This window comes from Narcine bancroftii, chromosome 3 (assembly GCF_036971445.1).
Source record: "Narcine bancroftii isolate sNarBan1 chromosome 3, sNarBan1.hap1, whole genome shotgun sequence".
NCBI lineage: Eukaryota > Metazoa > Chordata > Chondrichthyes > Torpediniformes > Narcinidae > Narcine > Narcine bancroftii.
In genome coordinates this window covers 355136555-355160088 of record NC_091471.1, presented here as the reverse complement: position 1 = coordinate 355160088, position 23534 = coordinate 355136555, and the positions used below count along the sequence as shown (strand labels likewise).

The 23534-nt window shown below is 47.8% G+C and overlaps 1 protein-coding gene across 6 annotated transcripts in view; it reads right to left on the bottom strand.

The window, feature by feature from the left end:
- Positions 1-22930, bottom strand: part of cep131 (centrosomal protein 131) — a 118659-nt gene extending 95729 nt beyond the window's left edge. For 5 of the 6 annotated variants that reach the window (XR_011354850.1, XM_069929934.1, XM_069929938.1 and 2 more), the window contains exons 1-3: positions 22770-22930; positions 1071-1262; positions 254-363 (exon numbers count right to left, since the gene is read on the bottom strand). Coding sequence is in view for 5 of the 6 variants with exons in the window: in XM_069929934.1 (XP_069786035.1) it covers positions 254-363; positions 1071-1238 (278 nt within the window). In the remaining variant the exon portion in view is untranslated. Of the gene's footprint in view, positions 1-253; positions 364-1070; positions 1263-21259; positions 21301-22769 lie in introns of all 6 variants that reach the window. The other variant, XM_069929935.1, reaches the window with a different exon arrangement.
- Positions 22931-23534: the final 604 nt, after the last annotated feature.

Genomic DNA, 23534 nt, shown 5'->3' with positions numbered 1-23534 from the left:
AAAAAAAGAGAAAATGTCACTGTGAATATTTAAAGAGATGCACCTGTCAATATATTGGTTGATATGGTTCATAGTGCGATAAATAAAGAATTACAAAAAAAGAAATACAAGGAAATTATGTTGGCAACATTTGATGCAGTCTAATGGCATGGTTATTAATGAACCCATTTGCAATCTCTCTCTTTTTACAGATTAAATTGCACTAAACACTGATGTGGTTTGGTTTTCTTCCATACAAAATTAACTACATTACCTTGATGTGGCACTGATTTTTTGATTGACTTGTGAGGTACTGTTTGATCTTCGTAAATTGTTAATAGCACGAGAATTACTGCCAGAGAGATTTCCAAGCCCAGTATCGCCCTGAAAGGAAATAAACAGTCTAAATATGCCTTCTGCATGTCACATTTCAGATTCTCTCAGACACATGGACTCATGTCCACTCAAAATGCATTTTCCCAATCATATCCAACGGCATTTTTACTTTTTTATGTGAACATTTCCAAAACATGAAAACACAAAGAAGTCTGTTTAATTAATTATATTGATGCTTTGATCCAAAAAGAAATCTTCCAGGACTGAGGCATGCAAATCAACCTGGCAGGGCAAGTACAAATTGCCTTAACAATAAATATAAGCAAATAACTATATCCAAGGTTTTCTAAACTGTTTAATGAAGGGATCATACATCTGAACCAAGTCACAAATGATTAACTCAAGTGCTTCAAGGGCGAATGAACTGTCTAAAGATTGGCTGGTATGCAGGCCAGCTAATATATTAAGATAATAAGGATAAAAATGTCCTAATCTTAATCCTTCATTTTACTCTCACAAAATCAGGGAGGTGCACTCCAGGATGCATGCTTCCAATCACTCAGCAGAAGCCATAATAGAAAGTACGCACAACGGACAGACGGGGGATTAGGGACTGCGAATATATGGTACGATTCCCGAAGGTTGTTTGCTGGAGTGAATGGGTTATCTCAGCCCAAATCATTAGATTCATGCAGTTAAATTTCATTTTGTTCTGAAAATAAAATTGTCACACTGCAAGTTCCATATACATTTACCAAAGAGTTTGTTTTCGACTTGATTTCAGAGCTGACAGAGATGGAGCGTGCTAACTGTTTTGCAGGTGAAGCGCTGCTGGGACGTTTAGACATTGATAACTGAGAGCCGGTTAAGCTGAGATCAAATCCATCACAAAGGAACGAAGAACTGCTTCGCGAAGTATTCATACTGATTAAACACGAGAAAGCAACCTGGAATGAAATAAGAAAACAAATAGAAGATTTACCAGAATTATAACAGGAATGAAAGGGTTAGCATATGGAGGAATGATTGTCAGCTCTTGGACTGTAATCTCCAGTGTACAAAAGGATAAGGGGAGACCTCATCAAGGCATTTCGAATGCTAAAAGGCCTGGACAGAGTAGATGTGGCAAGGATATTTCCCATGGTAAGGGATTCTAAGACAAGAGGGCACAACATCAGGATTGTTTAGGTAGCACAGCTGTTAGCGCAACACTATTACAGTGCCAGCCACCAGGGTTCGAATCCTGCACTATCTGAAAGGAGTTTGTACACTCTCCCCAAGTCTGTGTAGATTTCCTCCGGGTGCTCCAGTTTCCTCCCACCATTTGGGCAACACGGGCTCGTGGGCCAAAAGGCCTGTACTAAATGTCTAATTTTTTTTTAAATTCAAATTAAAAGGGTGTCAATTTAAAACAGAGATGCAGAAAAAAATTCTCTGGTCAAAGTGCCATGAGTCTGTGGAACTTGCTGCCACAGGCTGCTGTGGAAGTGAGGTCATTGGGTGTCTTTGAGGCAGAGAGTGACAGGTATTTGATTAGTCAGGGTGTCAAGGATTATGGGGAGAAAGCCAGGGTGTGGGGCTAAATGGGAGGATGGAGCAGCTCAAGATTAGAATGGTGGAACAGAATTGATGGGCCAGCAGGCCTACTTCTGCTCCTATATCTTGTGAATAAAGAAACACTAGCTTTCCAAATCTTTCTGTGGCTTTCACGATGTACAAGTTAACATTGGCACTCTCAAGTACTCAGCCAGGTTCTAAAATAAAAGTCAGTATTCCTCCCAACAAATGTGTCACATCTTTCAAAGGACACTCTCAGCCAATCAGATAAAACAATGTCCTGAGTGAGAACTTAGTTACAGCTTGTACAAGAAAATACTAGGGTTTACGTTTTAACATCACCAGGCGTGATCAGTAAACAACAGGTAATGCACTAAATTAGCTTGGAGGCAGGTAATATTCTCGGAGTGGACATTTCACCCATAAGAATTGACCACGAATCAGGCAGAGGAATTATGCATTGTCAAGAGCACGGCCCTTCAGAATGGAAATTAAAGTAAGGCTATTTGTGCCTGCTTTAATAATATTAAAGATCTGCTTCCATTTTAATCAACAACTTAGATCACTCACTTCATTGCAGTCTTGGAGACTAAATAAATGCTAGCTGTTAAATTTCCCAGAATGCACATAATTAAATTTGGAAATAATTTGCTTTCCATTTTACACAAAAAAAATTTTTCCAAGAACTTATCCCACTAAGTGAACCCATATATTATTTTTCCTAATAGTTCACCATTAAGCTTTCTGACTTGAATTCATTTGCGCCTACTCCAGTACCCTTTTACTAACACCTCTGTCATGTTCTGACATCAGCATTTTAATAATCTCTGGGCGAGCACTGCATCCTACAATTCTATAAAGAGCAGCTCAACAAAAGTGTACGGCATCGATCAGATCCTAAACCATCAATGATTAACCATCTTCTGACTCTTTTTGAACATTATCTACCAATCCTTCCACCCTTAGAGATTACTGGACATGCACTGCAAAATCTCTTCATTCCGCCATACTTCTCAGAATTCTCTCATTTTGTTATAACTCCCCAAATGCATTACCTTGCGATTCCCCAAGCTGTACTCCATCGGTCACTTTTCCAATCAATCTAAATTTAGCAATCCAAAGCTTTACTCATTACTCCCAATCACATGGCTAATTTTTGTATGATCTGCAAAGCTGATCATTTAATTCCAGACTAGCCTTGTAATAATGTATTTGATCAAGTGCGACACCAAGTAACCCTGGTAGAACTGTACTCAGCATCAAGGGAAAAATACTCCTCCAATCCACCTACACAATTGAAAATGGCTGTGGTTCTTGTAGGGTTGTCAGTCCAGGCCTCGGACATCACTGCCAGAGTTTCTCAGGACAGATTCCTAACCCCAATCATCTGCAGCTGCTACTTCAAGGATCTTCCATCTCTCACAAGGTAAGAAGTGGGTAGGTTTATTGATGATTGCACAACCTTAATTTACATTTACCATCCCTTTAGGAGGAGCTAAACAACATTCAGTCTTAGGCTGACACTGAGCAATGGCAAGTAACATGCATGCCAAGAAAAGAGGAAGCAATGATCATATCTAACACCAGTCAAACCACATACCCTTGACATTCAGTGGTGTTACCACCAGCAAGTCCCTCATTCTGAACACCCTGGGATCCCCAAAACTCAACTGGATGAGCTACACAATATTATTGCCACAAGTGCAGGTGAGAAGCTGAATATCCTGCCACAAGAGACTCACATACTGATACACCAAAGCCTTTCCACCATTTCCAAGGCACAAATCAAGAGTAATGGGATAAGCCTGATTGACATTGTAGGTTACAAAGCAAAGTGCAGTGCTGTTTCCCAAATCCCCAGTTTCCAGTCCTCCATCTGGTGCCACCTTGAGCCAGACGTTAACTTATCCTCCATTTGCGGATGCAGGCCCTACACCCCCAAAATGGAGAACAAATTAGGGGGCAGAAAGGGAACTTACTTGTTAAATGCAATGTCCTGGGGTCCGCAAGCCTTGCACAGCCGGCTGGCACATGCACGATGAGGGAGAAGTGTGATGGCGTCGCTCGTAAGTTCATGGCGGGTAAGTCTTTCCCCGCCCGCACCATGATGGACCCAGGGTTGGGGGGGGGGGGGAAATGTGACAGCAGCTGTGCTGGAATGGACAGGGGGTTGGGGGAGGCACTATTTTAAATTGACCCTCTTTCAACCCCCTGACATTTGTCAACCCTCTGGATGGTCCCATCAACCCCTGGGGGTCGATAACGACCACTTTGAAGACCCCTAATCTAGGTGAAACAAAGCTAACCTTTCAGGTTCAGTTCATGGTCTTCTACGGACAGTAGTCATTGACACATCCACACTTGCCTCCTGAAGAGTGTTTCTAATCTGTCGGACTTGCGTTTGGGAATTTTTCTTCATTATGATGAGAATTCTGCTTTCAGTAGTAGTGGAGGTCTTCCTTGGAATACCTGTCCTTTGCAATTACTGAGCTTACCAGTGCGCTATTTCTTCTTAATGATGTTCCAAACTGTTGATTTTCGTAATCCTATGGTTTGGGAGATGTCTCTTACTGTTTTATTCTTGTTTTTCTTCCTCATAATGGTTTCTTTTGACTTACAACTCTGGTCCTCATGTTGAAAAATGGCAACTACAGACACCAAAGGTGATCCAAAGCTAGGAAGCAAGCCTAGCTCTCTACCTGTACCAATTAAGCAATTAAACATACCAGAGTATTCACAAATACCTGTGAAGACAAATGTCCCAAATATTTTGGTGCCCTGAAATGAGGGACTATGCATAAAAAATGCTGTAATTTCTACAAGACTAACCAAAATCCATACAAATAACCTTTAATAAAATCTGGAATGTGCACTTTAATTAAATGTGAATTGTTTGATAATAAATGTAAAATTGTGAATTACTGTGGGGGAAAAAAGTGTCTTTGTCCCAAACATTATTGAGGGCACTATAATAATGATCAATATTGGCAGAAATTAACCTCCTAACTTTTCCAGACAACTGTAACATATGGCTACAATATCTAAACATTATAAAAATTGCCATCACCGTCATACAATTTAAAGAGTAAACAGGTTATTTGGTCAGATGGATGTATTTGGGTGGCACGGGCTTGTGGGCCAGCATGGCCATCTCCCATGCTATGTCTCTAAAATTATTTTTAAGTCAAAAAAAGAAAAAAATTATTATCAAATTAAATGGCAAAAAATGAAGAAACGTTAGTAGCTAAATGTTCTGATATACTTCAACTTAGGGGGAGTTAATAAAATGGAAGAGAGGGAAACAACACTGACAATAACAATTAATATTATTGCAATTGTGAGGAGATGCCTTGGGTTGAAAAATTGGAAGTAGAATCAGTGATGGAAGAAAAAAATTACAATGAGGAACAAAATTGACTGGTGGGAGTAATTTGTAGGCTCCCATGTACAGCTATCTAATATCGTTAATATAATAAGCATGGAGACTTCATGAAGACTGGAAAAATCAAATTGGCAGATGTTTGGAGGAAGAGATCATAAAAAAAACACACCAAAATGCTGGAGGAACTCAGCCAGTCTTTCAGCTTTTATAGGAGACAAAGATATATCGCCAACGTTTCAGACCTGAGCCCTTCTTCAAGGAAGAAGCCAAAAGCAGGAAATCTCAGAAAAAATTCAGACAATACTGGCTGGGCGAGGAATCTAGACCTACAAAATGTGTTTAAACCATCCCCCCAACCTTCCCCGTTCTCTGTCGCTCCATTCCATCTCCTGTCAAACATGATAAATTCTTACCCGACCCCTTATGTCCAATTAACATCCCCTCAGCCTCGGAATAAATAAATTAATAGAAGCCAACTCCAGCATTGACCCAGTCTGCCTACCTGCAGGAGATCCCGACGCTGATCCTCCAACTCCCACAAGCCCCGGCTGCCCTCAGGCTGGAGATTCACACATTGACTCTAACCACCTGGATCCCGACATGGACCCCTACTATAGTCTTGATCTCACTGGTGAATGCAACTCATTCATCCACCTTTCTACTACATACCCTTCCCTATCCCCCTACACCTCTCCCCACTCCACCCTCATTTCCCCCTCTCTGCCTCCCTCTTCTCCCCAACCCCCTCACCATGACCATGACCCCCTCCCCCACCCACCCACCCACCCAAGACCTCTTTTCCTGGCCAGCTGCCCGCTCTGGACCTTTTTATTTCCAAGAGCCACCGAGACATCAACCATCTCAACTTCACTACCCCCTTCTTGTATTCTAATCTTACTTCCTCCAAATGCTCTGCCCTCCACTCTCTCCGCAGCCATCCCTACCTCATGATCAAACCCGCAGATAAGGGTGGTGCTGTTGTGCTCTGGCACACTGACTGCTCCATTGCTGAGGCCAGACGACAGCTGTCAGATACCTCCTCCTTTCTATCCCTCCCATAGGACCCCACCATGGCACATCAAGTCACTATCTCCAACCTCATCACGTCTGGTCACCTTGCACCCTCCAAGGTCGCCAACTTCATTGTCTCCCATCTCCTCACTGCTTGAGGTACACAACATAGAACACTACAGCATATGGCAGGCCCTTCAACCCTCAATGCTGTGGTGACCCATATATTCCTCAAAAAGTACTAAACCCTCCCTACCCCATAACCCTCTCTTTTATCCATGTGCCTGTTTAAGTCTATTAAATGTCCCTCATGTCTCAGCCTCCACCACCGTCCATGACAAGGCATTCCAGGCCTCCACAACTCTCTGCGTAAAAAAACTTACCCCTAACCCTGATGCCTCCCCTAAACTTCCTTCCCTTCACTTTGTACCCATGTCCTTTGGTATTTATTATTCCTACCCTGGGAAACAGGTGCTGGCTGTCCACCCTATCTATGCCTCTCATAACCTTGTTGACCTTTATCAAGTCTCTTCTCATCCTTCGACGCTCCAAACAGAAAAGCCCTAGTTCTAGTAACCTTGCCTCACAAGTCTGGTTTTCCTATACAACCATCCAAGTAGACCAGCAAACTAGCTTCATCTTACCTTAACCATCTTTTCTCAACTGGTCCAATCCCTTCCCACTACATCCACAAAACTTCACATGCCCTCCATCTCAAAACTGGACCACCTCATCTTCACAATGGATGTCCAATCACTTTATACCTCCATCCCCATACAGAAGGTCTTAAAGCACTTCACTTCTATCTGGACCAGAGACTTGACCAGTCACCCTCAACCATCAACCTCCCCCACCTGGCAGAACTTGTCCTTACTCTAAATAACTTCTCTAACTCATCCCACTTCCTCCAAATCAAAGGTGTAGCCATAGGTACCCACATGGATCCCAGCTCTGCCTGCCTGTTTGTGGAGCAACTCATACTGCAAGCCTAAACAGGCAAGACCCTTTAACTCTTCCTCCACTATATCAATGACTACATTGGGGCAGCCTCATGCACCTGCGATTAGCTTGTCAAATTCATCCACTTTGCAGACAACTTCCACCCCAATCTCAAACTCACTTGATCCATCTCCAACAACACTGTCCCCTTCCGGATCTTTGTCTCCATCTCAGGAGACAAGCTTTCCACTGTCATATATTACAAAGCCAATAACTACCCACAACTACCTTGACTACACGTCCTCACACCCTGTCCCCTATAAGGATTCTCTCCTCTTCTCTCAATTTCTCTGACTCTGCTGCATCTGTTCCCAAGAGGTCTTCCAGTCCAGGTCTTCCGTTATGCCTGCCTTTTTCCACTAACATGGCTTCCTCTCCACCACCATCAACTCAGCCCTCACATGCATCTCCTCCATTTCCTGCTCATCTGCCCTGGCCCCTCTGCTCCCAGATCCGACAAATGTAAAATCACCCTCATCCTCACCTACCACCCCAACAGCCTCCACATCCAACACATTAGAATTTCCGGCACTTACAACAGATCCCACCACCAAACACATCTCCTCTCCTCCTCTCTCTGCCTTCCATAGGGACCGCTCCCTCATGCACTCATCCCTCCTGACCAATCACCTTCTCCTGTAGCTGCAGGAAGTGCCCCACTTGCACCCACACATCCTCCCTCATCACAGTCCGGGGTCCCAAACAGGCCTTTCAAATGAAGCAACACTTCACTTCTGTATCCACAGGACTGATTTCCTGTGCTCCCTTTGTGGCCTTCTCTACATTGGAGAGATTGGGCAGATTGGAAGATCACTTCGCTGAGCACCTTCACTCCATCCACACCAGTGACAGAGACCTTCCAGTAGTCAACCATTTCAATAGTGTCACACTCCCACACTCACATTCTGTCCATGTACTGTTCCACCAAGACCACCCGCAAATTGCAGGAACAACACCGATTTCCGTCTGGGCACTTTCCAGTCAGATGACATTAAAATCAACTTTTCCATTTCTGCTAGCCTGATCTCCTCTTCTCCCTCCCCCCTTCACCCAGCCATCCCTCCTCCCTTATCCACCTATTACCTCCTGCCTTTGCAACCATCTCTCCTCTCCCCCTCCCAACTCTATTGTTTGGATGCCTACCGAGATTTTTCCACACCTTGATGAAAAGGTCAAGCTTGAAACATTGTTTACGTAATTTTACCTTTGCTATACAAAGGATCTGCTGAGTTTCTCCAACTTTGTTTTTTTTTTTACTAACACCTTTTGTTGTCTGAATTCCTCCCCAAGCCAACATTGACTGAATCATGAGACTTTCTGAAATCTCCTGCTTCTGGCTTATTCCTCCTAAAGAGCTCAGGCCTGAAACGTTGGCGATATATCTTTGTCTCCTATAGATGCTGAAAAGACCGGCCGAGTTCCTCCAGCATTTTGGTGTGTTTACTACAATCACAGTGTCTGCAGACTTTCATGTTTTACAAAGAGATCATAGAACACACATTAAAAGTTTTCTGGAGCAATACATCAGGAAGTAACGATGGAGCAAACTAGATAATAATACAAATTTATTAATAATCCCAGAGTAAGGAACCTACTGGAGAAAAATTGAGCATAATATGATAAAATTGACTTTGAACATAACATTTTTAAGATATAAACTAGAGTCCTGAGAAGGCTAATGGTACAGGTCAGGAAAGAGTTTCCTGGGTGTCATGAGAAATTAGATCAAGAGATTTAAAATGGATGAGCATTGGCAAACGTTTTAAATGGAAATGTTTCAGAATCCTTGAAAAGATACATTCTCTTGAGATATTTAAAGTTCAACAAGAGGATAAGAGGAGGTTTATGTAAAGGCAAATAAGTTTATCATCTCCCCATAAGCCAGAGCTTTGAAAATTTTAGAAATCAAAAATGGTAAGGAACAAGAACAAGAACACTAACTGGAATGGAATTTCAAAAAGATTCTAGCAAAAGTTACAAATGAAACCTGAGAAATTAATAAATGTTGATGAACCAAAGGATTTAGAAGTATATAAAGGAATACTGAATGTAGTTTTCATCTCTGTAAACAAGGAAGAACAACAAAAGTGTGAAAATCCAGATGCCTGAAATCCGGACCACTCGAGGACTCCAACCTCAAAAGCTCTCAGCTATTAAAAATCCGGATCAAACCATCTTCAAAAATTTGTTGGCTAAACTCACAGATTGGACTAGATTAGAATTAGATAAAATAGGGGAAAAGACACCTGAACACATATTATATAAATGGGATGAAAAATTGGTACAACATAGAAGTTCTCCAGTATTACATCATCTACTCAATATTTGGAAGAAGATTCATGTAGAAAGAAATAAAACAAATTATCAATTACCAAAACTAATATTGACGCAAAACAAGTTACTCCCTTTTACAATAGATAACCTTTCCTTTAGAGAATGGGAGAAAAACGGGATTAAAAGAATAGAAAATTGTTTTTCAGGAAATAGATTATTATCCTTTGAACAAATGAAAGATAAATACAATATAACTCAAGATACAGCACTGGCATATTACCAATTGAGATCCTACTTGAAGGATAAATTAGGAAGCAGTTTGAGTTTGCCAGAGGGAAGTAACTTTGAATATGTGATTACAGATACAATGATAATCAAAAGATTTATAACAAATATGTATATTAAACTGCAAGAAAAGGAGAATGAGGAAACAAATGGTAAAACTAAACAAAAATGGGAACAGGATTTAAATATACAGATAAAAAAGGAAACATGGGAGAAGTTATGCTCTGGAACGATGAGAAATACAATAAATACGAGGTTACGTATGATACAATATAACTGGATACACAGGCTATACATTACACCGCAAAAGTTAAATAAATGGGACCCAACAGTATCTGATAGATGTTTTCGATGTAAAAAAGAAAGGGGAACAACAATTCATGCAATCTGGACATGTGAAAAAGTAGAAAAATTTTGGGAAGATCTCAATCAGATATTAAATAAAATAACAGAAAACAATATACCAAAGAATCCAGAGATCTTTCTCCTAAGTAACATAAAAACAAAGAATTTGGAATTGATTTGGAGGATGCACAAAAAAGATTTGTTAAGATAGCTCTAGCCGTAGCAAAAAATGTATTATGTCAACCTGGAAATTGGAAGATAATTTGAAAATACAACAATGGTATATAGAAATGAATAAATGTATTCCATTAGAAAAAATAACATATAGTTTAAGAAATAATATTGAAATATTCGAACAAATATGGGAGCCTTATATTAAACACAATAGCGAAAACCTACCGGGGACAATCACTACCTAAGTTAATGGAAGGAAAAGGAAATGAAAAGAATGGACTCAGTGGAATTTCTGATGTATTTTTATTGAATGACAACATTGTCTGACTGGTTTAATGTATCCTAGATTTTATACCTTAAATGGACGGGAGGGGGGAGGTGGGGAGGTTGGGAGGGGAGGAGGGGGGAGAAAATGACATTGTATATGTGTGAAAAGGAAAAAATGTGTATCATGGTTAATGTGATTTATGGTGTGAAAAATAAAAAAATTATATATATAAAAATTTGTTGGCTAAACTCCAACAATCCATTGACGGACTAGATAGGATAGGTAATCAAAATATTTTTCACGGAGCAGGGTGGGGTAATTAGAACAGGAGGGTAAAGGTTAAAGATGAGAGGAGATTTAAAGTTGTAGAATTTTAATTGCTATATATTTTTCACAGAGAGAGTGTGAGAACATTTATATCAAATTGCCATAGGAGGTAGTGGAGGCAGATACCATTGCAACCTTTTTGGATGTGAAAGGAATGGAGGGATTTGAATATAAACCAGGCAAATTGAAAGACAAAGATAGACCTCATGGACAGTGTGGATGAGGTAGGCCACATGGACCCATATCTGTGCTGTTAAGTTTGTATGATTTTGTTTCTATGAAAGACCTGCACAGGTTTGAAATAACAATCCAATAGTAATGCCTTCAATACTTATATGTCATCTCTTTCTTCAAATGGGTTATTAACTCATTTAAAATAAAGTCTGTTAATAGCTTCCTTCGAAGAGCAGAAGATAATTTTTAAAAATCATTTATCTGCCAGATTCTCGAAGACGACGTGCGTGGTAGCACAGAAGGACCTGAATAGGAGTACTCTTCTCACCACCGGCTAGGCCAAGTCCTCGTGTTTGTTCGTGAGCCCTGGCAAGGTATTCCACCAGATGTTATTAGCATCATTTCAATGACATTCTTCCAGGGAGATTGTTAAACATAAGTGATGAACCACTGCAGATCCAGCTCAGGTGACTGTGGAACACCACTTTTCAGTTTTGCTGACTAAACAGTATTTATTTTGGTAACACGGTCCTCATTGTAATGCGTGTTAATTTAAGGCACAACTCCTGCACTGAATTACTGTCTTATAATGCAAAATTAAGATGGGATTATCCTTCATGTAACTCATTAATTCATTTTTTAAGAGGTTGTTCAGAGACTTTAAAAAAAGCCATGGAAGAACATGTGGAAATACTCAACATGTCAAGCAACATCTGTAGAGAGAGAAAAACTTAAGGTTAAGGACACCAGGTTTTTCGCAGATGCTATTTGAGCAGTTTTGTCAGCATTTTCTATTTTTTCAGATTTCCATCATCTGGAGTTATTTTTGCTTTCCAATGTTGAGTCACATACCGTACGTATAAGATGTTTAAAAACATCCTACAACTCGTAAAGTTACTCTTAACGGTTATATGGTTATGGTTATATCACGCCTCAGATTTTGACACATTTTATCGATGTTTTGGTTACGCTAAAAAATATCCTAGGACGAACAAGAAGAATTACATCTGCTCAAAACATAGAACACTGCAGCACAGTACAGGCCCTTCAGCCCTTGATGTTATGCCGAACTATATATTCCTAACAAAAAAAAGTACCAAACCCTTGCTACCTTGTAACCCTCTATTTTCCTTTCACCCATGTGCCTGTCTGAGTCTCTTAAGCCCTTTTTATGAAGCAAAGCCACGTGGCAGCCGGCTGAACGAGGAAGAAAAAAGATGGACATACCTTTTATGGAGAGGCCGACAAGGCTCCTCCAGCTTTGCTTGCGTAGAGAGCAGCATCGGGAGCCGTCCTCCAGAGCTGAGGGAAGAGTGGTACAGTAGCGCCACCCGTCACCATGAGGTCCAACATGCGTGCCAAGCAATGGCCATCTTTATTACCCATAATCCCCCATACAGGTGGAACTACTCTTGGAAACGCAGAGCGGTTCCAGCTGCATGGGGGATTATGGGTAATAAAGACGGCCATTGATCCTTCTTCTGCATGCCGAGGGACTCCGACCTGTAGACACAGCAGGCCCAATAGCCTCCATCATAGAACAACTGATTTTGTGAGAGGTTTCTTTTTACAATGTCAATACAAACTGCAGGTCAAATTATTCCTAAAGTACTGTAAAGATTTTTTCACTCTACCTACTTTATTACTCATTTGAAACTGCTTGCTGTGTTAATATTGAAAAATCAAAAATATTCTGGGCTTGCTTACATTTGACCCCTGGGTCACGGGCTGACGGTGTCATCGCAATGTCATCAGCCCACCCTTGGCCAGATGTTTGCAGCTACTGTACATTTATGGAGCAAGGCAGAGTGCTCCACTCCCCCTCTGCAACCAGCCTGAGAAAGGATCGGGTTCAGCATTTTGAAACCATGCAGCGAGCATTTATGGACACAGGTTCAGCAACGTGAAGGCAGAGAATATCCACTACAGTCAAAAATTTTTCCTCTTATAAAAGGGCCTTTAAATGCCCCTCCTGTTTTAGCCCTCACCACCACCCCCAGCAAGCCATTCTGGCACCCACAGCTCTCTGTGAAAATAACTTTGCCCTGATGTCATCTCTCAACTTCCCTCCCTTCACTTTGTACAAGGAGCCTCTGGTGTTTGCAATTCCTGCCCTGGGAAAAAATGCTGGCTGTCCACCTTATCTATGCCTCTCAGAATTTTATAGATCTCTCAAGTCACCTCTTAACCTTCTGCATTCTAGACAGAAAAGTCCCAGCTCTGTTAACCTTGCCTCATCACGAATTATTTTCCAATCCGGGCAACAGAGATCCTGGCAAATTTCCTCAGCACCCTCTCCATAGCTTCCACATCCTTCCTATAATGAGGGTGACCAGAGATTTGTAGAGTTGCAACATGACCTCTCGACTCCTGAATTCAATTCCCCTATTAATGAAGCCCAGCATCCCATAGGTCTTTTTAACTATCCTATCAACCTGTGCAGCAACCATGAGAGATGGATAGATTTGGACCCCAAGTTCCCTCTGTTCCTCCACACTGCTAAGTATCCCAAAATTAACCCTGTACTCAGCCTTCTGACTTGACCTTCCAAAATGCATCACCTCACACTTCTCCAGATTGAACTCCATTTGCCACTTTTTCTGCCTAACTCTGCATCCTGTCTATATCCTTTTGTAACCCATGACAACCTTCAGCGCCATCCACAACTCCTCCAACCTTTGTATTATCACCAAACTTAATGACCTACCTTCCTCTTACAAATAACCCAAACACAATAATTGCAGGATGAGAATTAAACAAGGAAAGCTGACATTTGCACTGGAATTAGCCCATCTGATTTTACAATGGTCGTGGATTAGCAAACACCATTTGAAATAATTTTCAATGTCTTCTTTGGCTTGGCTTCGCGGACGAAGATTTATGGAGGGGGTAAAATGTCCACGTCAGCTGCAGGCTCATTTGTGGCTGACAAGTCCGATGCGGGACAGGCAGACACGGTTGCAGGGGGAAATTGGTTGGTTGGGGTTGGGTGTTGGGTTTTTCCTCCTTTGTCTTTTGTCAGTGAGGTGGGCTCTGCGGTCTTCTTCAAAGGAGGTTGCTGCCCACCGAACTGCGAGGCGCCAAGATGCACGGTTTGAGGCGATATCAGCCCACTGGCAGTGATCAATGTGGCAGGCAGCAAGAGATTTCTTTAGGCAGTCCTTGTACCTCTTCTTTGGTGCACCTCTGTCACGGTGGCCAGTGGAAAGCTCGCCATAGAACACTATCTTGGGAAGGCGATGGTCCTCCATTCTGGAGACGTGACCTACCCAGCGCAGTTGGATCTTCAGCAGCGTGGATTCGATGCAGTCGGCCTCTGGCATCTCGAGTACTTCGATGTTAGGGATGAAGTCGCTCCAATGAATGTTGAGAATGGAGCGGAGACAACGCTGGTGGAAGCGTTCTAGGAGCCGTAGGTGATGCCGGTAGAGGACCCATGATTCGGAGCCGAACAGGAGTGTGGGTATGACAACGGCTCTGTATACGCTTATCTTTGTGAGGTTTTTCAGTTGGTTGTTTTTCCAGACTCTTTTGTGTAGTCTTCCAAAGGCGCTATTTGCATTGGCGAGTCTGTTGTCTATCTCGTTGTCGATCCTTGCATCTGATGAAATGGTGCAGCCGAGATAGGTAAACTGGTTGACCGTTTTGAGTTTTGTGTGCCCGATGGAGATGTGGGGGGGCTGGTAGTCATGGTGGGGAGCTGGCTGATGGAGGACCTCAGTTTTCTTCAGGCTGACTTCCAGAAACATTTTTGGCATTTCCGCAAAAACAGAACGTCAAGCGCTGAAGAGCTGGCTCTGAATAGGCATCTAAAGCGGCATCGTCTGCAAAGAGTAGTTCACGGACAAGTTGCTCTTGTGTCTTGGTGTGAGTTTGCAGGGGCCTCAGACTGAAGAGACTGCCATCCGTGCGGTACCGGATGTAAACAGCGTCTTCATTGTTGAGGTCTTCATGCTTGGTTCAACATCATGCTGAAGAAGATTGAAAAGAGGGTTGGTGCGAGAACGCAGCCTTGCTTCACGCCATTGTTAATGGAGAATGGTTCAGAGAGCTCATTTCTGTATCTGACCCGATCTTGTGGTTTTCATGCAGTTAGATAACCATGTTGAGGAACTTTGGGGGGCATCCGATGCGCTCTAGTATTTGCCAAAGCTTTTCCTGCACACGGTGTCGAAGGCTTTGGTTAGGTCAACAAAGGTGATGTAGAGTCCTTTGTTTTGTTCTCTGCACTTTTCTTGGAGCTGTCTGAGGGCAAAGACCATGTCAGTAGTTCCTCTGTTTGCGCGAAAGCCGCACTGAGATTCTGGGAGAACATTCTCGGCGACACTAGGTATTATTCTATTTAGGAGAATCCTAGCGAAGATTTTGCTGCAATGGAGAGCAGCGTGATTCCCCTGTAGTTTGAGCAGTCTGATTTCTCGCCTTTGTTTTTGTACAGGGTGATGATGATGGCATCACGAAGGTCCTGAGGCAGTTTTCCTTGGTCCCCACAAAGCTTGAAAAAACTCATGCAGTTTGACATGCAGAGTTTTGCCGCCAGCCTTCCAGACCTCTGGGGGGGATTCCATCCATACCTGCTGCTTTGCCACTTTTCAGTTGTTCAATTGCCTTATATGTCTCTTCCCAGGTGAGGACCTCATCCAGCTCTAGCCTTAGGGCTGCTGAGGGAGCTGGAGCAGGGCGGAATCTTGGACTGAGTGGTTGGCACTGAAAAGAGATTGGAAGTGTTCTGACCATCGGTTGAGGATGGAGATCTTGTCGCTGAGGCGGACTTTGCCATCTGAGCTGTGCAGCGGGCTTTGGACTTGGGGTGAGGGGGCCGTACACAGCCTTTAGAGCCTCGTAAAAAACCCCTGAAGTCGCCAATGTCCGCGCTGAGCTGGGTTCGCTTGGCGAGGCTAGTCCACCACTCATTTAGGATCTCCCGGAGATTGCGCTGAAGATGGCTGCATGCACGACGGAAGCTTGTTTCTTCTCTGGCCAGGACGGCTTTGTAAGGTGAGCCTGGTGGGCAGCTCGCTTCTTTGCCAGCAGCTCCTGGATTTCCTGGCTGTTTTCGTCGAACCAGTCCTTGTTTTTCCTGTAGGAGAAGCCCAGTACCTCTTCAGTGGATTGCAGTATGGTAGTCTTCAGCTGATCCCAGAGGGTTTCAGGGGACGAGTCCATGAGGCGGAATGCATCCTCAAGCTTTGCTTTGAGGTTTGCCTGGAAGTTTCCTCTCACTTCGTCTGACTGCAGGTTTTCCACATTGAACCTCTTTCTGGGGGCTTTACTGTTCCTGGGCTTTGGCTTGAAGTGAAGGTTGAGCTTGCAGCGAACCAGCCGGTGGTCAGTGTGGCATTCCGCGCTGGGCATGACCCTGGTGTGGAGCACATCTCGTTTGTCTCTTTCTCGCACCAGGACGTAGTCCAGGAGGTGCCAGTGTTTGGATCGGGGATGCATCCAGGTAGTCTTCAGGCTGTCCCTCTGCTGAAAAAGGGTGTTTGTAATGACAAGCCACTGTTCTGCGCAGAGCTCCAACAGGAGGCGCCCATTGTCGTTGCACTTGCCGACACCATGCTTGCCCAGGATTCCTGGCCAGGTTTCTGAGTCTTTGCCGACGCAAGCATTGAAGTCGCCAAGGATGACAACCTTGTCAGCTGTAGGGGTGTGTTGAATGAGGTTGCGCAGGTCAGTGTAGAACTTGTTCTTATCTGCTGGTTCCGCCTGGAGGGTTGGAGCATAGACACTGATGAGGGTGATGCGACGCTTGTTTTGAAAGGGGAGTCGCATGGACATGATCCGGTCTGAGTGGCCTGTCGGAGGTTTTCGAGTTTGGAAGCAATGGAGTTCTTGACCACGAAGACTACACCAGATAGGCTTGCCAGACCAGTAGAGTGTGTAGCTCGCGCTGCCTACATCTGCAAGGCGGACTTCACTGAGAGCGGCTATATTGATGTCAAGTCTGAGGAGTTCATGTGCCATGAGGGCAGACCGACGTTCAGGTCTGGTCAGCCTTGTCTAGCATGGTTCTGATGTTCCAGCATGCTAGCTTGAGTTTGTGAGCATCTTTTGAGGGGGAGGACGTGGGGGGGGGAGGACGTGGGGGGGAGGACGTGGGGGGGAGGACGTGGGGGGGGAGGACGTGGGGGGGGAGGACGTGGGGGGGAGGACGTGGGGGGGGGAGGACGTGGGGGGGGAGGACGTGGGGGGGGAGGACTGTATGGGGGGGAGGACGTGGGGGGGGAGGACGTGGGGGGGAGGACGTGGGGGGGGAGGACGTGGGGGGGGAGGACGTGGGGGGGAGGACGTGGGGGGGGAGGACGTGGGGGGGGAGGACGTGGGGGGGGAGGACGTGGGGGGGGAGGACGTGGGGGGGGAGGACGTGGGGGGGGGAGGACGTGGGGGGGAGGACGTGGGGGGGGAGGACGTGGGGGGGGAGGACGTGGGGGGGGAGGACGTGGGGGGGGAGGACGTGGGGGGGGAGGACGTGGGGGGGGAGGACGTGGGGGGGAGGACGTGGGGGGGGAGGACGTGGGGGGGGAGGACGTGGGGGGGAGGACGTGGGGGGGGAGGACGTGGGGGGGAGGACGTGGGGGGGGAGGACGTGGGGGGGAGGACGTGGGGGGGGAGGACGTGGGGGGGGAGGACGTGGGGGGGGAGGACGTGGGGGGGGAGGACGTGGGGGGGAGGACGTGGGGGGGGAGGACGTGGGGGGGAGGACGTGGGGGGGGAGGACGTGGGGGGGAGGACGTGGGGGGGGAGGACGTGGGGGGGGGGACGTGGGGGGGGAGGACGTGGGGGGGGAGGACGTGGGGGGGGAGGACGTGGGGGGGAGGACGTGGGGGGGGGAGGACGTGGGGGGGGGAGGACGTGGGGGGGGGAGGGACGTGGGGGGGGGAGGACGTGGGGGGGGAGGACGTGGGGGGGGAGGACGTGGGGGGGAGGACGTGGGGGGGAGGACGTGGGGGGGGGAGGACGTGGGGGGGGAGGACGTGGGGGGGGAGGACGTGGGGGGGGAGGACGTGGGGGGGGAGGACGTGGGGGGGGAGGACGTGGGGGGGGAGGACGTGGGGGGGGAGGACGTGGGGGGGAGGACGTGGGGGGGGAGGACGTGGGGGGGGAGGACGTGGGGGGGAGGACGTGGGGGGGGAGGACGTGGGGGGGGAGGACGTGGGGGGGGAGGACGTGGGGGGGGAGGACGTGGGGGGGAGGACGTGGGGGGGGAGGACGTGGGGGGGGGAGGACGTGGGGGGGAGGACGTGGGGGGGGAGGACGTGGGGGGGGAGGACGAGGGGGGGGAGGACGTGGGGGGGGAGGACGTGGGGGGGAGGACGTGGGGGGGGAGGACGTGGGGGGGGAGGACGTGGGGGGGGAGGACGTGGGGGGGGAGGACGTGGGGGTGGAGGAGACGTGGTGGGGGAGGACGTGGAGGGGGAGGACGTGGAGGGGGGAGGACGTGGAGGGGGAGGACGTGGAGGGGGAGGACGTGGAGGGGGAGGACGTGGAGGGGGAGGACGTGGAGGGGGAGGACGTGGAGGGGAGGACGTGAGGGGAGGACGTGGAGGGGGAGGACGTGGAGGGGGAGGACGTGGAGGGGGAGGACGTGGAGGGGGAGGACGTGGAGGGGGAGGACGTGGAGGGGGAGGACGTGGAGGGGGAGGACGTGGAGGGGGAGGACGTGGAGGGGGAGGACGTGGAGGGGGAGGACGTGGAGGGGGAGGACGTGGAGGGGGAGGACGTGGAGGGGGAGGACGTGGAGGGGGAGGACGTGGAGGGGGAGGACGTGGAGGGGGAGGACGTGGAGGGGGAGGACGTGGAGGGGGAGGACGTGAGGGGGAGGACGTGGAGGGGGAGGACGTGGAGGGGGAGGACGTGGAGGGGAGGACGTGGAGGGGGAGGACGTGGAGGGGTGAGGACGTGGAGGGGGAGGACGTGGAGGGGGAGGACGTGGAGGGGGAGGACGTGGAGGGGGAGGACGTGGAGGGGGAGGACGTGGAGGGGGAGGACGTGGAGGGGGAGGACGTGGAGGGGGAGGACGTGGAGGGGGAGGACGTGGAGGGGGAGGACGTGGAGGGGGAGGACGTGGAGGGGGAGACGTGGAGGGGGAGGACGTGGAGGGGGAGGACGTGGAGGGGGAGGACGTGGAGGGGGAGGACGGGAGGAGTGGGGGGAGGACGTGGAGGGGGAGGACGTGGAGGGGAGGACGTGGAGGGGGAGGACGTGGAGGGGAGGACGTGGAGGGGGAGGACGTGGAGGGGGAGGACGTGGAGGGGGAGGACGTGGAGGGGGAGGACGTGGAGGGGGAGGACGTGGAGGGGGAGGACGTGGAGGGGGAGGACGTGGAGGGGAGGACGTGGAGGGGGAGGACGTGGAGGGGAGGACGTGGAGGGGGAGGACGTGGAGGGGGAGACGTGGAGGGGAGGACGTGGAGGGGGAGGACGTGGAGGGGAGGACGTGGAGGGGGAGGACGTGGAGGGGGAGGACGTGGAGGGGAGGACGTGGAGGGGGAGGACGTGGAGGGGGAGGACGTGGAGGGGGAGGACGTGGAGGGGGAGGACGTGGAGGGGGAGGACGTGAGGGGGAGGACGTGGAGGGGGAGGACGTGGAGGGGGAGGACGTGGAGGGGGAGGACGTGGAGGGGGAGGACGTGGAGGGGGAGGACGTGGAGGGGAGGACGTGGAGGGGGAGGACGTGGAGGGGGAGGACGTGGAGGGGAGGACGTGGAGGGGGAGGACGTGGAGGGGGAGGACGTGGAGGGGAGGACGTGGAGGGGAGGACGTGGAGGGGGAGGACGTGGAGGGGGAGGACGTGGAGGGGGAGGACGTGGAGGGGGAGGACGTGGAGGGGGAGGACGTGGAGGGGGAGGACGTGGAGGGGGAGGACGTGGAGGGGGAGGACGTGGAGGGGGAGGACGTGGAGGGGGAGGACGTGGAGGGGGAGGACGTGGAGGGGGAGGACGTGGAGGGGGAGGACGTGGAGGGGGAGGACGTGGAGGGGGAGGACGTGGAGGGGGGAGGACGTGGAGGGGGAGGACGTGGAGGGGGAGGACGTGGAGGGGGAGGACGTGGAGGGGGAGGACGTGGACATGTCCTTGGGCCTGCGCAAAGGAGCTTTTAGGTGAGTGCAGTGCGCGCAGTACTGGCCCCACCCTTTACACCCATGGTTCGTGTGCCGTGGCCAAGCAAGCTGGGACGTGGCAGCGAGGTCCTTGGGTCGTAGGTTTTATATCGGAGTGGCCTTCTCCTATGCAGGTTTCTTACTCGGGCTGGAGGGGTCTGCCTCCCCTACTAGGTCGGTCCATACTGCCCGGACCGTGGTCGAGGCCGCCGCTGCTTTCCCTTTGCCCGGACTGGGGCCGCCGCCTCCTACTTTCTGCCCAGACCGGGGCCTCCGCCAGCCTCACTCGACCGAGGCCTGGGCCGCCACCTCCCCTTAGCTCTTGCCCGGATCAGGGCCACCGCCGCCTACCCTCTGCCCGGACCGGGAACGCCGCTGCTTTCCCTGTGCCCGGACCAGGGCCGCCGCCTCCTACTTTCTGCCCGGACCGGGGCCTCCGCCAGCCTCACTCGACCGAGGACGGGGCCGCTGCCTCCCCTTAGCTATTTCAACATAAATCAGTGATTTTCCACTAGATCCCTTTCTCAATGTACCAGTAAATCAAAAGCCAGTTTTGTTTTTCAAAGAAACTGAATAATTTGCAAGCATAAAGTAAAAACACAATGCTGGAGAAACTCAACAAGTCAAACAGTATACTTTATATAGCAAAAATAAAGATATATAACCAACGTTTCAGACTTGAGCCCTTCATCAATTGTTCAAACCTTGAAGAAGCATTCAAGCCTGAAATGTTGGTTATGTTTCTTTATCTTGCTATTAGTTCAAGCACCTGCCTAAACTTTGCTCAATCCTTGATGAAGGGCTCAAGCTTGAAACGTAGGTTATGAGCCTTTATCTTTGCCATAAAACTGTAAAGTGCACTGCAAAATTCTGCTGAGTTTTTCCAGCATCATGTTTTCACTTCAACCAGTGTCTGCAGAGGGAAATTAGAAGACAACTTAAGAATACAACAATGGTACATAGAAATGAATAAATGTATTCCATTAGAAAAAATGACATATAATTTAAGAAATAACATTACAATATTCGAACAAATATGGGAGCCATACATGAAACACAATAGAGACATCCTACCGTGGACTTCCACCACCTAAATGACAGAAGGAGAAGATAATGAAAAGAACTGACTCAGTAAAATTTCTTGTTTATTTTTATTAAGTGACAACATTTTTTAAACGGGTTTAATGCATCTTATAGATTGAACTTTAAATAAATGGGAAAGGGAGTGAGGGAGGAGGGAAGGGAGGGGGAAAAGGGGGAGAAAACGACACTGTATATATTTAAGAAGAAAAATGTCTGTATGTATCTTGCTCAATATGGTTTATAGTGTGAAAAATAAAAAAAATTTTTAAAACTGTCTGCAGAGTTAAAACACAGGACACTGTGGACAAGTGAAAAAACACACAAATGCTGGGGAAACTCAGCAGGTCAAAGAGTGCCTTTATGCACCAAAGGTAAAGATACATCACCAGTGTGTTACGAGCCCAGAGGACCCCAAAACCCAGCAGCAATATACATTCACCGCGACAAATGGTCACTTACACAAAAGTTGCTTTAAATTATCTTTAAACCTGAAAATCGAATCAAACTTTAATTTATCTCTATTGACTTAATGAAACTAACTTAACCTCCTTCTAATTCTAAGCATACACGTATGTAATCTGTGTGTAAGTTCAGAAAAGTTATTTGGTTCACAGTCCAATCTCATTTCTCATTCCTCCAAGTTCACTGGTTGCAGGCAATTCTTATACTGTTCACAGAATTTAACATTATAAGTTCACCAGGCTTTGGTACTTCAAAGGTAAATGATTACTGCTCAGGAAAGTTCTTGTCGGTTTTCAGAGAGAGATTTGTGGTTCTTTTTTAATCAGCCGCTTCAGTGTCTTGCTGACAAAACTTACCCCACTTTCAGGTCACCAGAGTTCCTTTTTGTTTTCTCTTATTCCAAGTGAAACATTAGACAGCCAGTCCTCTTGCATGAGCCACAAGGGCTGTCTTACAACTGTAACACTGCACAAGCGATCTGCATGGGTGTGTGCGTGTCTCTCTCTCTCTCTGCCAGAGAGCCTGCAAAAACTACATGACCCTCTCAGAACAGCAAGCTCCCTTCCAGACAGCAGTGGCTCCGACAAGCTCTTTGCCTTTTGTAAACAACGATCCATTAGTGAAGTCTCTTGAGCACTCTTCAAAAGGTCAGAGCTCCAGTATTTCAAACAAGATCTGTTTGAAAGTGTTTGCATGTGACCTCTCCCAAAAACCTATCTCGATAGGTCACAAGTTTTACTTTCCAAGCAATAACGTGGGACGTTTCACTGCTACATAGAACTTACACCAAAAACAATCCTTTCATAACCAACTATGACCATCGCAAGTGAACCACATCCTTGAATGAGTCAGGGTAACCATAGGCAACGTTGGTAACAGCTACAACCAGGCTCGCCAGTTCAATCCATCCCCCCCCCCCCCCTACCCCGCCCCGCCCACCCAGATTCGAGCTCACAGGTTCAGCCAAAGGAGGCTGTTCCAATGGGGCGTTGGGTTAAATTTTGTCCCCCTTACCAGTCTCGCAGGGCGTGCAACGCGTCCTCGGGCGAGCGCTCAGTGCACCGGCCCCAGTCAAACAGCAATGGCGTTGCCCACGCGTCGAGGCGCCGCGCACAGGCCTCCTGGGCCGGCCGGGTCCGCTTGGCAACCGCGACCCGGCGCGACCAACCTCAGCTCTGCTCCCACCGCCCAATCGTGCTCTTCCCCCGCCCGCCGCGACCACTGCTGATTGGTCAATGCCCACGTCAATCATCGCCCTCCCTCCGTTGTCAAGTTCGGTTGAGCGGGCGCCCACAAAGGCGAGGCATTCCAAAAGGCTCAGAGGTTCCCATGTGTTTACAGTGGGTTTGCATTTGCTCTTTTTGCAATACCGTTTAGATCTTACATTAAAAAAAATATAATCTTTTTCAACACACTGCAAATATGGTGACCTCTGACCATGTCCTCCTTTTGCAATGACCCACTGGAAACACGATAGTCTGCAGATGCTGTGATGGTTCAGGTAGTAGATGCAGCAGGTCCCATACCACCCATAGGAGATAAAGATATATTACCAAGCCTTCAAGGAATAATCAAAGAACAGGAAATCTCAGAATAGGGACAGGGCTTGGCAGGGGGCGGAATTCAAGATTCAATTTATTGCCATGTTTTTAAAAAAAACTGCAACTTTACAAGAAGTTTGTTTTCCACTGCCGAAAGGCAGTTTCACCATCGGCAGAAATTGCCTGAAGCCAGGCCTGGATTAACCATTGAGCAAAATAAGAACGTGCTGAGGGCACC